The following is a 13530-nucleotide window of genomic DNA, read 5'->3' as shown; positions in this document are numbered from 1 at the left end:
CTCTGACACTTTACCCTTGCCTCATATCATCCGTTATCTTTTCTGCACAGGCTTTCATAATGACCTCTATGATGAAGGGGATCAGTTTGCTCAACTATGCACTGAGGAAAACTCATATGATGAGTAACAAGATGTTAAGGGACCCGATACCCCTCCAGAAGCTTGGCTAGTCTCTATCACCTGGGTCAGCTAATGAGGAAAGTGATTCCTTTGCAGTCGTGATGTGAAGGGAATTTGAGGTCTATGACCTCCAATTTTGCTTCTCTGGAGCTGCAAAAACAAATTTCTCACTGAAGTCTGCCAACCCAGACAGACCACTACTGAGTCGCTCCTGCCTTTTAATGAGGTCCTCACGAATATCCTCCTCTGGACATGGGCAAAGCCATGTAAGTATGCAGAGTGAGAGGTGCCACCGTCCTGCTGTCCCAGGTTTGCTAACACAGCACTTGACCCCCCACATTTTATTGATGCAAGCATCCACAAGCAGGGGCAAAGCTACTGTCACCCCTACCACCCCTCTGGATAGGAAATCTAGGCGCCTTGAAACTTCTGGAAAACAAGTTCTCCTCCACAAGTCAGGCATTGAGGTCAGTTAACACCAGCTGCCTACTGGGCGGATACACTCATGTCCTTTGGTATTGAATGTAGAACATTACAATTTATGCCTTTACCATACATGCCTTTTCTTCACAGTCTTTATTACGTATGCCTTTACCGTGCATATGCCTTTTAATTTAATATTAACATTTCTTTCTTTTTTTTGGGCGGGGTCCCCACAAACCCTCTCTTTTTTTTATAACACACTTTATTTAGCATCGGCACAGGCATTGTCAATGAATCATCTTGTTTCAAAGATAGATGTTCGCCTGTAAGCTTCACCCCTCCGCACCCACAGAGCTCTGTGTACATCATTGGAAAATGTAACTGTTCAATCAGTGTATCTTTCATTGCCTCCACCAGCCTCCCCTCTTCACTACAATTGGTGTACACCTCCAAAGTTCAAAATTTCATCTTCTAGTAACAGAGTATGGGCTTATCGCCTTTCCAGTCTATATCAGACCCAGGCAGCCAAGGTTTTGTAGTGTTTTTGTGGGAAACCTTTGACTATGTAGATGGGGATTTCCACGCTCATGCATCTATCCAGGCCCGCATTCCATCACTGTAATCTCAGGGGTGCCTCACATTTCCACATCCTGGCTTTGTCCTTCTTGTGTACTGTCGGTCCAAACTACATCATCGTCACCTGATGTCTGTATAGTCCATATTGAAGGTAGTGTGCAACAGGGCACATTTGAAATCTCTGGGTAGTAGCCACTCCATTACCTGTCTCAAACAGCCGAGCACTCCATCCCAGAAAGGCGTTAAACTCACATGTCTAGACCGTGTGAATAAAGTTCCCCAGTCCACCGCCACATCGCAGGCATGTCAGCAGAGGTTTTACACAGCCTTTCTTGGGTGAAGCGTACTCTAGAGGGATGTTTAAGTTTGATCATCCTATACTGTGAGGGTATCACCGCCTCCCAAGGGGATGCGAGTGCCTCCCTCCAATTGTGATGTGTCAGTGGACCCAAACCCTCCACACAGGCCACACTTAGAGTATTGAATCTGCCTTTGGAGTTGATCACCAGGCCCTGGTAGACTTGTGAGATCTTTTGAGTGGTCAGCTTTACCACTAGGAATTTGGCTTCTAAGGGGTTATAGTCCAGTAACTCCATTAGGTGGGGTTATATACATGGACATCAATTCACCAAAATGCCTGGGGTAGCGGAAGCGACATAACATACCCATTGACCTCCACTTTCACTCACACACACATACTTACACATACACACAAATTCACACTTACATGCACTCTCTCTCACATAAACATACTATCACCCTCAAGCACACACACAATATCCATTTAAAAGCATTTTTACTTACTTTAGCTGCCATGGAAGGGCATATTCCAGCTAATTGCACTCCATTTTTTTTACTCTAATAGTGGAGAATATATTATATTCACTATTAGTGTAATAAAAAATTAACAGAAAATATAGAGAGTAGAGCCCCAACTGACTTCCATAAGGACGAACGGTGACTTTTTTCCTGGCACTGAATTTACCACTTCTGAGACCAGGGGTCGCAAAGGCAGTGCCAGGGGTCGCAAAGGGCAAGCCTGGTGTCCCCTAAATTACATCCGTGGTTATAAATGGAGTAAGTGCATGTCTGAGTTGGAGATATGTAAACAGTTGGCCCTTGTGCATGCCATATTTCCCCTGTTGATTTGTGATGGAATTGAGCGTTGTTCCGTGCATGATATCTCCTAGTGTAGGTCTACCGATGGCTTCCCAGCCATTGAAAACCTGTAGGGCCACCACTTGGCATAATGAGGATGCATGCCACAGGGGTGTTTCTCTAGGGAGGCGTCCTGATCATCCCAATGCCCGGTAGGTGTCTTGCCACACCTGGATCACTACCCTGGTGGCTGGTGGGCTGCTATCATAGAGTAGGTGTTCATATGTGTACGCTGGATCATCGGCGGACCCAAACCACCCTTCATTGATGCTAATTAGGTGGGATGCCCTGTAGTAAGAGATAATTTTCCAGGAATAAAAAAACTTATTTTTATAATGTACTCCTAATCTTCCTTTATCACCTCCTTTTACCACCACCCACTCCTAAACCCTAAAATTAATATTTAATTATTTTGCTTTTGTGGTTGGGGGGACCCTAGTTTTAATTTACTCCTAACCTTCCTTTACCTCTACCAAACCCTAACATTAATTTTAACTACATTTAGGATGACCGAACTCCAAACCCTATGATTACCCATACCTCTGCAGATCCAACGTGTTTCGTCTGGACCCCCAAAGCCTTGTTCACAAATGAGCGCAATCATCAATTTCGTGAATATAAACAAAGTGCAATTCTTGCCCCAATTGACTATCTTTTTTGTTTTCAAATTATTTGCTGCCTATCGAGCACAACCTTCTTTAAAACGTTTGAATCCATTGCCCACATGTTGTGCCTCAGGAGGCTATAAACTGCTATTCATTCAGTGTAAATCTATTAAATTCATGACAAAATCATGTACTCCATATATTGTACAATCCACAATGTCTGACTTTTCTTTTAAATAATGACATCCAGGTCATCACTGTCCCTGGAGAATTTCGACTGTGATTTTAAAAAAATCAATTGAAAGTGCAAAACCACAATAACAATAACAAACACAACTCAAGTTTTTCTAAAGGTACCTACAGTGACACAAATATTTTATCCCTCATCTCAGAAAAGTAGAGGGACTGCTAATTACTCTTTCATTGCATACTTGTCTTGAGCACAATACTTGTCTGGAGCACGACTATAATTGGTGCCCTAAAGCAGTGCTTCCTAACCTTTTGACTTCTGTGGACCCCCACATTATCATTACTGGAACCCGGAGACCCCCACTGAATTATTATTGAAATCTGGGGACCCCCCACTGAACCATTACTGAAAGCTGGAGACATAGGGGGTCATTCCGACCCTGGCAGAGGGCAGCGGAAGCACCGCCAACAGGCTGGCGGTGCTTCCTGGGCTATTCTGACCGTGGCGGTAAAGCCGCGGTCAGAAAAGGGGAACCGGCGGTTTCCCGCCGGTTTTCCCCTGGCCCAGAGAATCAGCGCCGCCACGGGGATTCCGACCCCCTTCCCGCCAGCCTGTTTCTGGCGGTCTTCACCGCCAGAACCAGGATGGCAGGAACGTGTGTCGTGGGGCCCCTGGGGGCCCCTGCACTGCCCATGCCACTGGCATGGGCAGTGCAGGGGCCCCCTCACAGGGCCCCATACAGATTTTCACTGTCTGCTTAGCAGACAGTGAAAATCGCGACGGGTGCCACTGCACCCGTCGCACCCCTGCAACTCCGCCGGCTCCATTCGGAGCCGGCTTCCTCGTTGCAGGGGCTTTCCCGCTGGGCCGGCGGGCGGTCGCCCGCCGGCCCAGCGGGAAAGTTGGAATGGCCGCCGCGGTCTTTTGACCGCGGGACGGTCATTCGGCGGTAACCGCATGGCGGGCGGCGACCACCGCCCGCCGCGGTCAGAATGACCGCCATAATCTGTTAATATTATTTAATTTTCTAAGCAGTCGCGTACCCCCAGGGATCCCCAGACCACAGGTTGGGAACCACTGCACTAAAGTAACTATAGCTCGCTCCCTCGCCATACACTCCTAATTACCCCACGTATTATATCAGCCATGAGACTTCTATCACATCATTGATAATATTACTACAACATTTGTTTTAAAATTAGTGATGGCAAAACTGTGCATGACGGGGTCATGAGTTATAGTTACTTTAGGGCACAAGTTATAGTTTCTTGAGATAACTATAACGGCTGAATTTCTATGGTTTTATATGTGTAAAATCTGAACCTCATCATAACGTCCCTGTAACCTTTGTTTTTTTTTTAGTGCATGTCTAAGTTTTTTTGTATTCTGTTTTCTAACTATAATGTCCCTGTAACCTTTGTGTTTTTTCAACATATATATATATATATATATGTATGTACTCTTTTATTGTATACATTTGACTAAAATCTTTACGAGATTTGCTAACATTAAAACAATGAGGGATTATAAAACAAAGCAACATTCCAGAACGTAATAGGAAAAACATAACAAAAATAATAAACACACGAATACGGAGGAATGAGAAAGTACCGCCAATCAGAGACAACAACTTAATTAGAACTGGTGCCTTTAGCAAAGTGCAGGTGCATAAAGATAGCAGCTGTTTGATCATTAAAACAAGAAGCGTTAACATTGTAAAGCACCATGATTTTAAAACTGATTTAATATCGGTACCTTCAAAAAAACATCACACTGGAGCTTTAACAAGAACATAAATACACATATGACAACTTTCAGCATAGTAGCAAGGAGGAAGTAGCTCACAAAGTATTGGTACAGAGCATAAGCAAGGGGCTGAGTAAGGGCCGGTTATCTGGGACGCATGGTAGAAGGTACTACAGAATCACCTGATAAACCCCTTGAGCCACTAAACCTTCCAAATGCAAGAGTGACAAAGTTGGTTAACCGGATCTTTAAGGTAGGGTTGTCAGGAAGGAGAGCTGCCTGTAGGTTCGTACTCACAGAATGTTCCACTCATGCCAGAGTCTAGAGTTGCACTCGTCCAAGAGGGCTGGGCTGAGACACAAGGCATGCGTGAAAGATTTGTCACACTGCCTGCAACACCTCCATTTAATAGCCACCATTGGAAAACGCCAGCAAGGTAGATGCTTCAGGAATAACCACTCCCCCTGTCACGATTCACTCTGGGCTTACCGTCGAGGTTGGTGAGAGGTGGTGAACGGCCCCGATTCCTGCAGGTCCTGCTTTGGCCGAGGTAGGGCGACCCCTTCCGGTAGCCACGGTGCTGTTTGGCAATAGTAAGCCACTACAGTCCGTGCCCTCCAGAAGGAGTCCCAGAGGAAAAACCCCAAAAGGGTAAAAAACCTCCAACAGGAACTCCCTGAAACAGAAGGAGGACACAAGGACGTTAGGGCGGAAGATGCTGGAGTTCAGGAGTACTGGAGACGAAAGACAGGTCAAGAATAACTGGCTTCTCAAGAGGAAACCAGCCGGAGCGTGACTACCACCACAGGAGTGTTGCAACGCAATGAGAAAGAATGCTAAATTCCCCTTATATACCCCTAGACAGGAAGTGAAAAACAGGAAGTAGAAATACCACCATCTTGGATTGGGGAAAAGGTCATGATTAATGATAGAGAACATGTGCCTAGAAAAGAAAAGCAATGCATGCAGGGAAGAGAGGATGTGAACAGCATGCTGGGAAAGGGAAAAGCATGCATAAAAGGAAATCATGTGCATGCAGTCGGCTTTTGCCTGTGTGACCGGTAAGTAAGGGCAAAGAGGGTTTCCAAAACATGTGTAATGCACCAGAGTGTTAAGCGTGCTGAATGCGCTATGCGTGGCAGGTTCGAGACCCGACTCGGAGTCTCTTCCCCTGCCGCGTCTGTCCTGGAAGAGGCGGACGAAGGAAGGGGGCGCGGCAAGTGCCTCGTGTCTCCCAAGTGCCACGCCGCCGCGGCCCGTGCTTGCGACCGCGGCGCGACACCCCCAACCTCAGGGCCATGAATCTTAAGTTCAAGTGATTGGAGTATGTATAGGCGAGGTATGGGGAGGGGAAAGCGGGCTGGTATGGGTTGATGACTGCCCGTGTATGCTTGCGCTCGGCTAGTTTAGCTCTGTCTGAATGATAGGACCAGAGATGGACACATTTTTTGATGCCCATTTTCAGTGCAGGTTGACTTGTGATGAGCTTGTTCAGTAAGCTGGTGTCCTTGCCCAAGAGGATTTTGGTGCTGTATGTTAATGTGGGAGTCATCTTTGCTTGCATAACTTCGAACAGCGGAAGAGGCTTGGCCCTAGTAACGATTTTGTTAGTTTGGAAAGAGTCACCTAAAGAGCCAAGGTGTTTGTTTCGATTTCCTTCTGATGCCTGTCGTAAGACCTGCCGCTACCCTGGTACTTTTTCCTTCTGAATGTGACTACCTTGGTTTTTTTCAGGTTAACCTCCAGATTATTGATGTTTGTATAGATGTGCAGCTGATTGAGCTAGTGTTGCAAACCTATCCTTGTAAAGCTGAACAGGGTAAGGTTGTCAGCATTCAGGAGGTTACTAATCTGTGCACCACCAATCTAAGGTGGGTGGCAATCTACAGACTCACGAGATTGTGGAAAATCTGTGATAAATGGATTAAAAAGCAGGGGGGCTAGCACACATCCCTGTTAAATGCCCCGTGATGTGGGAATTTTCCTGGATAGGTGAGAGCCATCCCCTAACATGATAAGAATTCAAGTATTGGTGTGCACCTGGATTATGGACTCCAGGAGCTTTGACGGGATTCCCCACTTTTTTAGTTTAGCCCAGACGGTTCCCCTGGGACACGGTTTTATGCCGCCTTGAAGTGCACAAAGCAGCAGTGTAGCAGGGAGTGCGAGGAGTTTGCCTTGTACATAAATATCTTCCCTACTGGCGATGGCCAGTGGGTATTTATAGTTAGGACCAACTTTTCCTATCAACAAAGTGCTTTTTGTTTTGCTAATAACTTTGGCACCAATTGATAAATCTTAGCAAAATGTTCAAAACTAGTACTCCAGTTAGTTGAGCTGCTATCTTGAAAGTTTCGGTTTAATTCTTCAAGCAGGGGCTGGGAAAAAAGTGGGGGGTTCCCAAAACACTTTTTCCCCCATGTAATGTCTATTGGGATTTAACAATTTTTAAACATTGCTAGATCCCGAACAGCTGAACAGATTTCCACGAAATTTGGCAGAAAGCCAGTCTTGGTCACAGTTAATGAAAAAGATATATAGATTTCTAGGGGTGCGGATCTGGGCCAAAAGCGAGGCCCTGATTGACTGGCCACAAACTGGCAGGAAAGTTGCAGCCACCAGTTGTTTCCCGGCTGGGCACTGGTGAGAAAAAATTAATAAAAAATCATGTAAGTGGTCAGGATGGAGGTATCCTCGCGCCATGGAACACATGGAGGGATCTCTGTGGGACCTTTCATGGCAAAATTGCCCAAATATTTTTTGGGGCTGAACTAAGGATCCACCACACACTCAGTGCGACCCCCAGTGTAACTTCACGAAGGATCCGCAAATCTGTAGAAATACACCCACTCACATATCAAATCCCAACCGCACACGGCTGATGGCTGTGAGCCACTTTGAGTTGGGTGCATGTGGGGGGTTGGCCACACGGCCTATCCCTAGGCCAAATGCTGTACACAGCGGTGGTTGTATTACTTACAGTAATTATATATCACTTTTACGTTAAAATACCCATAGAAATTCACAGAAGAAACTATAACTTGTGCCATTAAGTAACTTCGGGACACGAGTTATAGTTTCTCAACATAAATATAACCATAAGTATAAATATAGCTGCTGAATTCTTTGGGGTTTTGTGGGTAAAACATGAACCTAACTATAACATCCCTATAACCTTTGTCTTTTCAGTGAACAGTATAAATATGCACAAGGCCGACTCTACCTCAACAATTGCATGCTGCAATTACTTTACATAAGGCAACAACTCTCATAGTTACCAGGTCTCTTCGATGTGGTTTTATCTTACTGCACAAACGTAATTCCTTATATTCAGTTTTTGTTAAATACCTGTTTTTTAAACGAATAAACATGAAAACATAGCTTGGAATAAACCATGTATGCAGATGCTCAGAGTGTTATATGTTGTTTCTTGCCAATCTTGAGTGAGGGGAAAAGCATCATGACCCACACAAAGCTTTGCCTCTCATGAGTCATCGTTTTCGCCTCCCCTCCCCTCACATATATATAAACATGCTATGCCAGTTATTTGGAACTAGTGTACTAATAAATATGGTCTCAGACATTTGTTGCCACAGAACACAGTTCTTATTACCATATCAGAATAACATGAATTGGGAAAACATTGTAGAATCCCATTACAGAAGACAACATCTGGGACCATACTCACAAAGCCTCGTAGTTGTCATTTTATCTTGCTGCACAGATTTACCTCTTCGTGTTCTATGAATGGTTAATTTTCTTTGTTCATAATTACTGTGCATGAAATAACAGCATGGAATGAACCATACATGCACACATCTCTGACTGTAGTATGCTATTTATTACCATTGTTGGGAGAACGGAGGGCATTATGACCTACTCAAGGCTTGCCTCCTGTGAATCAAGGCGATTCAGCAATGATAATAAATAATGTATTACTCTACACATGTATATACTATGTATAATACTCTCACGCCCACATTCCATGAATACACAGTTGAATTGAAGTTATGGGTAGCTTTTTCCATAACACCTTAATATATGTTTAAACGGTCCTCTGAAAGGTACTTAAAAATCCTCTGTTAAAGTGAAGCTATTACTATAAAATAACCTGAAAAATCCCTAAATTTCCCAAGTTACTGCAGATTCCCCAGGCAAACCATAACTTGCACACCTACACTTTATGAGCAAAAGCATGAAAAAGAGAATGCTAAATATAAAGAACGTCAGTGGTGAGAGTAGTTTGCCAACCACATCTGCAGCATATACTCAATCCCATCCAGAAATATTCTCCATGTGTCTTCCCTGGATCAGTTAAATATATTCTCTGCTTTCTATGTAGTCGTCGGTGGTTCGTTTAACCTGTTGATTGTTATTTGCCCACAGGACACACAGGACCTTTCTCAGATTGAGCAGGTGACTGAGCACTGGCGAGAAGTAATGGTCCGGTTCGGAGAGGAGGCGGAGCGTGCTGAGGAGTCCAGCATGGAGAAGCTGCTGCTCCTCCGCGGTGACCTTGAGAAATGGCACAAGCATTTCAAGGAGAACGTGTTGTGAGTCGCTTTCTATTATCCTCCTGTGTCTTCTACTGATTTTCTTCTCTTTCACCTTTTGTCAGTTTATTGATGCCTTTATTTTAAGTCTTTTATCCCTCTCTGTCTCTCTCCCTCTCGCTGTATCCTTGTGTCACACTCTGCTTCACGTAATTTCATTCCCTCACTCTCCTACATACATTTGCCAACCCTGGTGGCAAGCTGACCGGCTCTTGCAAATTCTATCATACTCCTCTTGTTTTGATAGTATTTTCAATTTCTAGTATGCTTATCTTGTTTTGATAGGACTTTAACCTTTCGGACAGGTCGGGGAATTTGTATTTTCGAAAAGAATTCTTGGACGTCTGCGCTTAGCTTGGGCAGAATGTTGAGATATGTTTACCCCAGGTTTCCTCATGTAGCATGTACAGCTGGCAGAATGATGGATTGGGCACACAGAGGGAAGGCTTTCATGGTGTAGGTTGCCCGTCTGTAAACTGAAGTTTGGCTTTTTAAGGCTAAAGGCTCCACCCACAGTCCCCCTGCCTCATTCAGAGTTTGGGAGCCACTGGGCTGACAGAGGAGCATCAACTGGCTCTGCTGTTAGGAAGCCTTGATCTGGGAAACGATTTCTGTGGCATAATTTCTACACCCAGTTGGATTTTTCTAACTGCCATCCTGTCACCTACGAAGGGGAGCTGGGGATGTCGAACCTGTATCTTTATTACCTAGCCTCACAGCTGTTAGTGGTCAATGACTGGCTTGGAGGTGGGTGGTCAGACCTGGCATACCAACTTGAGCTCCTTACCTTAGGGTTTCCTTGGTTTCTGGTGCTGCTCTTAGGTGCCCCACTTCCTAACAGCATCCCTGAGGTGACCAGGACAGTGCTCAGCAGGTGGAGGGCCACGTTGCACTCCATGAGCTCGTGGTCCAAGCTTACCCAACAGACCCCCCCCCCCCATGGCATGGTACGTGGCTTGAGAAGATATCAGCTTTAGAGGATTTGGCAAATGGGATACCATTGGTATCACACTACTGAGAGACGTCTGGAGTGGATCATATATGCTTTTGTTTCATGACCTCAGACAGCAGTACTCCCTCTTCAACACCCAATTCCATAAATACTTACAACTAAGACACGCATTGAGGGCCCATATCTCGCCGGCACAGTGCTTCCCATATTCAGCCCGGTAGGAGCAAAGGTTATGATGGGAGTGCTGAGTAAAGTAGGTGTGTCTCAAATATATTGCACCCTGAGTATTAACACAACAGATCCCCTGACAAGCCTTAGCTCTCGATGGGGGACTGGCTGGGGCAGCTAGAGCATAAGGACTGGTGGGATGCCCTCATGGCCCCAAGTGTTCTGACCATGTCATTGCGGCTTTGCCTTGTCCATACTTATTACCTACACTGCGCTTATCTCACCCCAGACAGGCTGCACCCTGTGCTGACTTTTTTAAATATGGTGTGGGCCTGTCCCGATATAGTGCGGTACTGGGAGAGGATTCTTGCTGAACTTTCCACCACCCTGGGCATTGGTATAGATGTGGCTCCACCACCAATCCTGCTGGGGGTCCTTGAGGTCATGGGGTTTAACCGGGCAGATCACGCTTTCCTGGGGATGACACTGCTGGTTGCAAAAGGAGACATTGTAGCCTAATGGACACTTGCGAAGCCCCCCTCTCTGCCCCAGTGTAGGCATAGTGTTGATTGGTGCGCACAGCAGAAGAAACTGGTGTATGAAGCACGGGACCGTCCAGATAAGCATGATAAAGTATGGAGTAAATGGATTGGGAATGTGGAATCAGACATGCTATGAGGCGACTATCTTGGGGACCTATAATTTTATTGTAAGATCTGCTGGCTACTACACTGTATGGTCATGGCTGAGCCAGACTATGACCGTATGTGTTTTCTTGATGGTTTTTAATGTGGCTTGTTATATTTCTTTAAAAACAATAACATTGTTTATAAAAAAAAACATCAATCATAATGTGGCTACAATGGATAATGGTCAATCGTGGAGTATGGATAGGCTTGTAAAGAGTTCCTCCACAAGTGGGGCAAAGAAGCCAGAAAAGCATAGAAGAGATGTAAACAGAGCAACCAGTGCCAACAAGAGACCAAGACTACCACCCTATTGGCTCAAGGGCTATGATATGAGAATTTTCGTGTTTTTTTGTTCCTCGTTATTGGGGGAAGATGTGTTGTAATCTCTTTAATTAATATGGGTCCAGAAGTATCAAACATTTTTGCGATCGCTGGGCAGTTTGCGATCGCAAAAATGCATTTTAGTATGTAACAAGTCCAATTTGCGACTACATACTGATTTGATAATAGGAAGGGGCGAGTCAAAGGTGTCCCTTCCCAATACCGAATCTCAGAGGTTTGTATGATTGTTTTGTGGCCGTGAATGCGGTTGCAAAACAATCGCAGTTAATCCATTCACAAAGGGGAAAGGGTCCCCTTTGTGAATGCATGCGAGAACATTTTTTAGGAGCAGGAAGTGGTCCCACGGACCACTGCCTTCTCTTAAAAAATGAAAAGAAAACTTTTCATTTTTCTTTTTCAAACGCATCCCGTTTTCCTTTAAGGAAAATGGGCAGCATTAAGAAAAAAAAGATTGCTTTATTGAAAAGCAGTCACAAACGTGGTGGCCTGCTGAGCCCAGCAGGCCACCATCCCTATGATTGTAGCCATTCGCAATTGGTCGCAAATTGCGACCTATCTCATGAATATTAATGTTGTAGATCCATTTGCGAGCCCTTGCGAATTGCTATATGAAACTCCTAGAGTTTCATACATTCCAATAGCGATTACATGATTGCGATTCGCATAAAAAATGCAATTTGGTAATCGCTATTGTAAAGAATGATACATCTGGCCCATTGCTCCTTATAACCATTTCCCTATTGGTACAGTCTATCCATCCCACTCCTGCACCCAATAGAACATTCCACTGAATTGTACCTTAGAATGTTGTGAGGATTCTAGTTGTAAGAAGAGCAGGTTGTAGAGCAGAAGTGGGAATAAATTCTTTCATCTGTTTTATTGGTGTCGCCTTTTCAACACAAGTCCTCTGCTCATGTGCATAGAGCAGATGAGGGGCCATGTGGCAAAGTCAGTAGGCACCTGTATGCAGGAGTGCAGGTTGTCTTCAGAGAGTGCTATTTGGTGATTCAATAGCTCAGCTGGGCAGTCCTAACCAGGACAGTTTTTTGGGGGGGGGTGGGGGTGGATGGGTATAAGGCAGCAATGCAGTCCACTTTGTGTCTAAGGTTCAGATGGCAACAGTTGGGAAGCTTTTAGCTGCTTTAGTTTCAGCTGCGACAATAATGTCCAGTTGGGTGCACTTCTGGCTAACACCTAGGGAAGGTGCACTCACGGTTGCGATGATGATTATGTAGTTCACTCAGGCACATGGTAGGCAAGTGCCTTGAGGTAGCAGCTTCGGTTACAGTGGCATACACCGCCTAGGTACACTTAATGCTAGTGCTGCGAGATAACCACTTCAATGTCAGTTTGGCTACACTTGGGCAAGTGCTGGAGGCTGCCACGGCAGGGGTCCATTCAGGCACACTCAGCAGGAAGCAGGTTTCACTGGGGTGATCCTTCTATAAGTGCCTCAGGCCCTATGGTTCAGGAAGAGTGACATGCATACCAGACTTACTCTCAGGAGTCTCTGGTGGAGATGGGTCCTCAGTTCTGCGGTCAGCCACTCTTGTCTATGCTAGTAGTCAGCTCCTTCTGCAGGGCTAGCTCGCTCCTTCTCCCCTCCCTGAGGTAGGGTACCTCCAGTCATTCTAGGACAGAGAGACAGTTGTTTATTCAAATCAGACTTCAGATCTGAGAAGCTGGCTGCCAGGCAGACACCAGCTTTGGTGACACAGTAGCCCTGTGGGTGATCTATGGCGCATCACCCCCTTCATCAGATAGAACATGGAACTGGAAAAACAAATGGGTCACCATATCCCACTTTTATACAGGTACAGTAGTTGTCAGGAGATGTGTATTCCCTTTTTGCAGTCTGAGAAACAATTTGGATTGTTTCTCCTTTCAGGTGTCCTTCTCTCGCAGACGTCAAGACTCCGATTTATGTAGAGTGATGTTCCTCACAGCAGGGTTGTCTCCCTGTTGAAGTGACCACAAACGAGGCACAAAGACATGTTAACATTCTGCA

At 45.3% G+C, this 13530-nt stretch overlaps 1 protein-coding gene across 2 annotated transcripts in view; it reads left to right on the top strand.

Annotated features, from left to right (window-relative positions):
- Window positions 1-13530, top strand: part of AXDND1 (axonemal dynein light chain domain containing 1) — a 342044-nt gene that overhangs the window by 154221 nt on the left and 174293 nt on the right. For both annotated transcript variants that reach the window (XM_069232100.1, XM_069232101.1), the window contains exon 14: window positions 9205-9371. In XM_069232100.1, coding sequence (XP_069088201.1) covers window positions 9205-9371 — 167 coding nt within the window. The remainder of the gene's footprint in view (window positions 1-9204; window positions 9372-13530) is intronic.

Source organism: Pleurodeles waltl, chromosome 4_2, assembly GCF_031143425.1.
Source record: "Pleurodeles waltl isolate 20211129_DDA chromosome 4_2, aPleWal1.hap1.20221129, whole genome shotgun sequence".
NCBI classification, from domain to species: domain Eukaryota; kingdom Metazoa; phylum Chordata; class Amphibia; order Caudata; family Salamandridae; genus Pleurodeles; species Pleurodeles waltl.
This window is presented reverse-complemented; position numbering and strand designations above follow the sequence as displayed.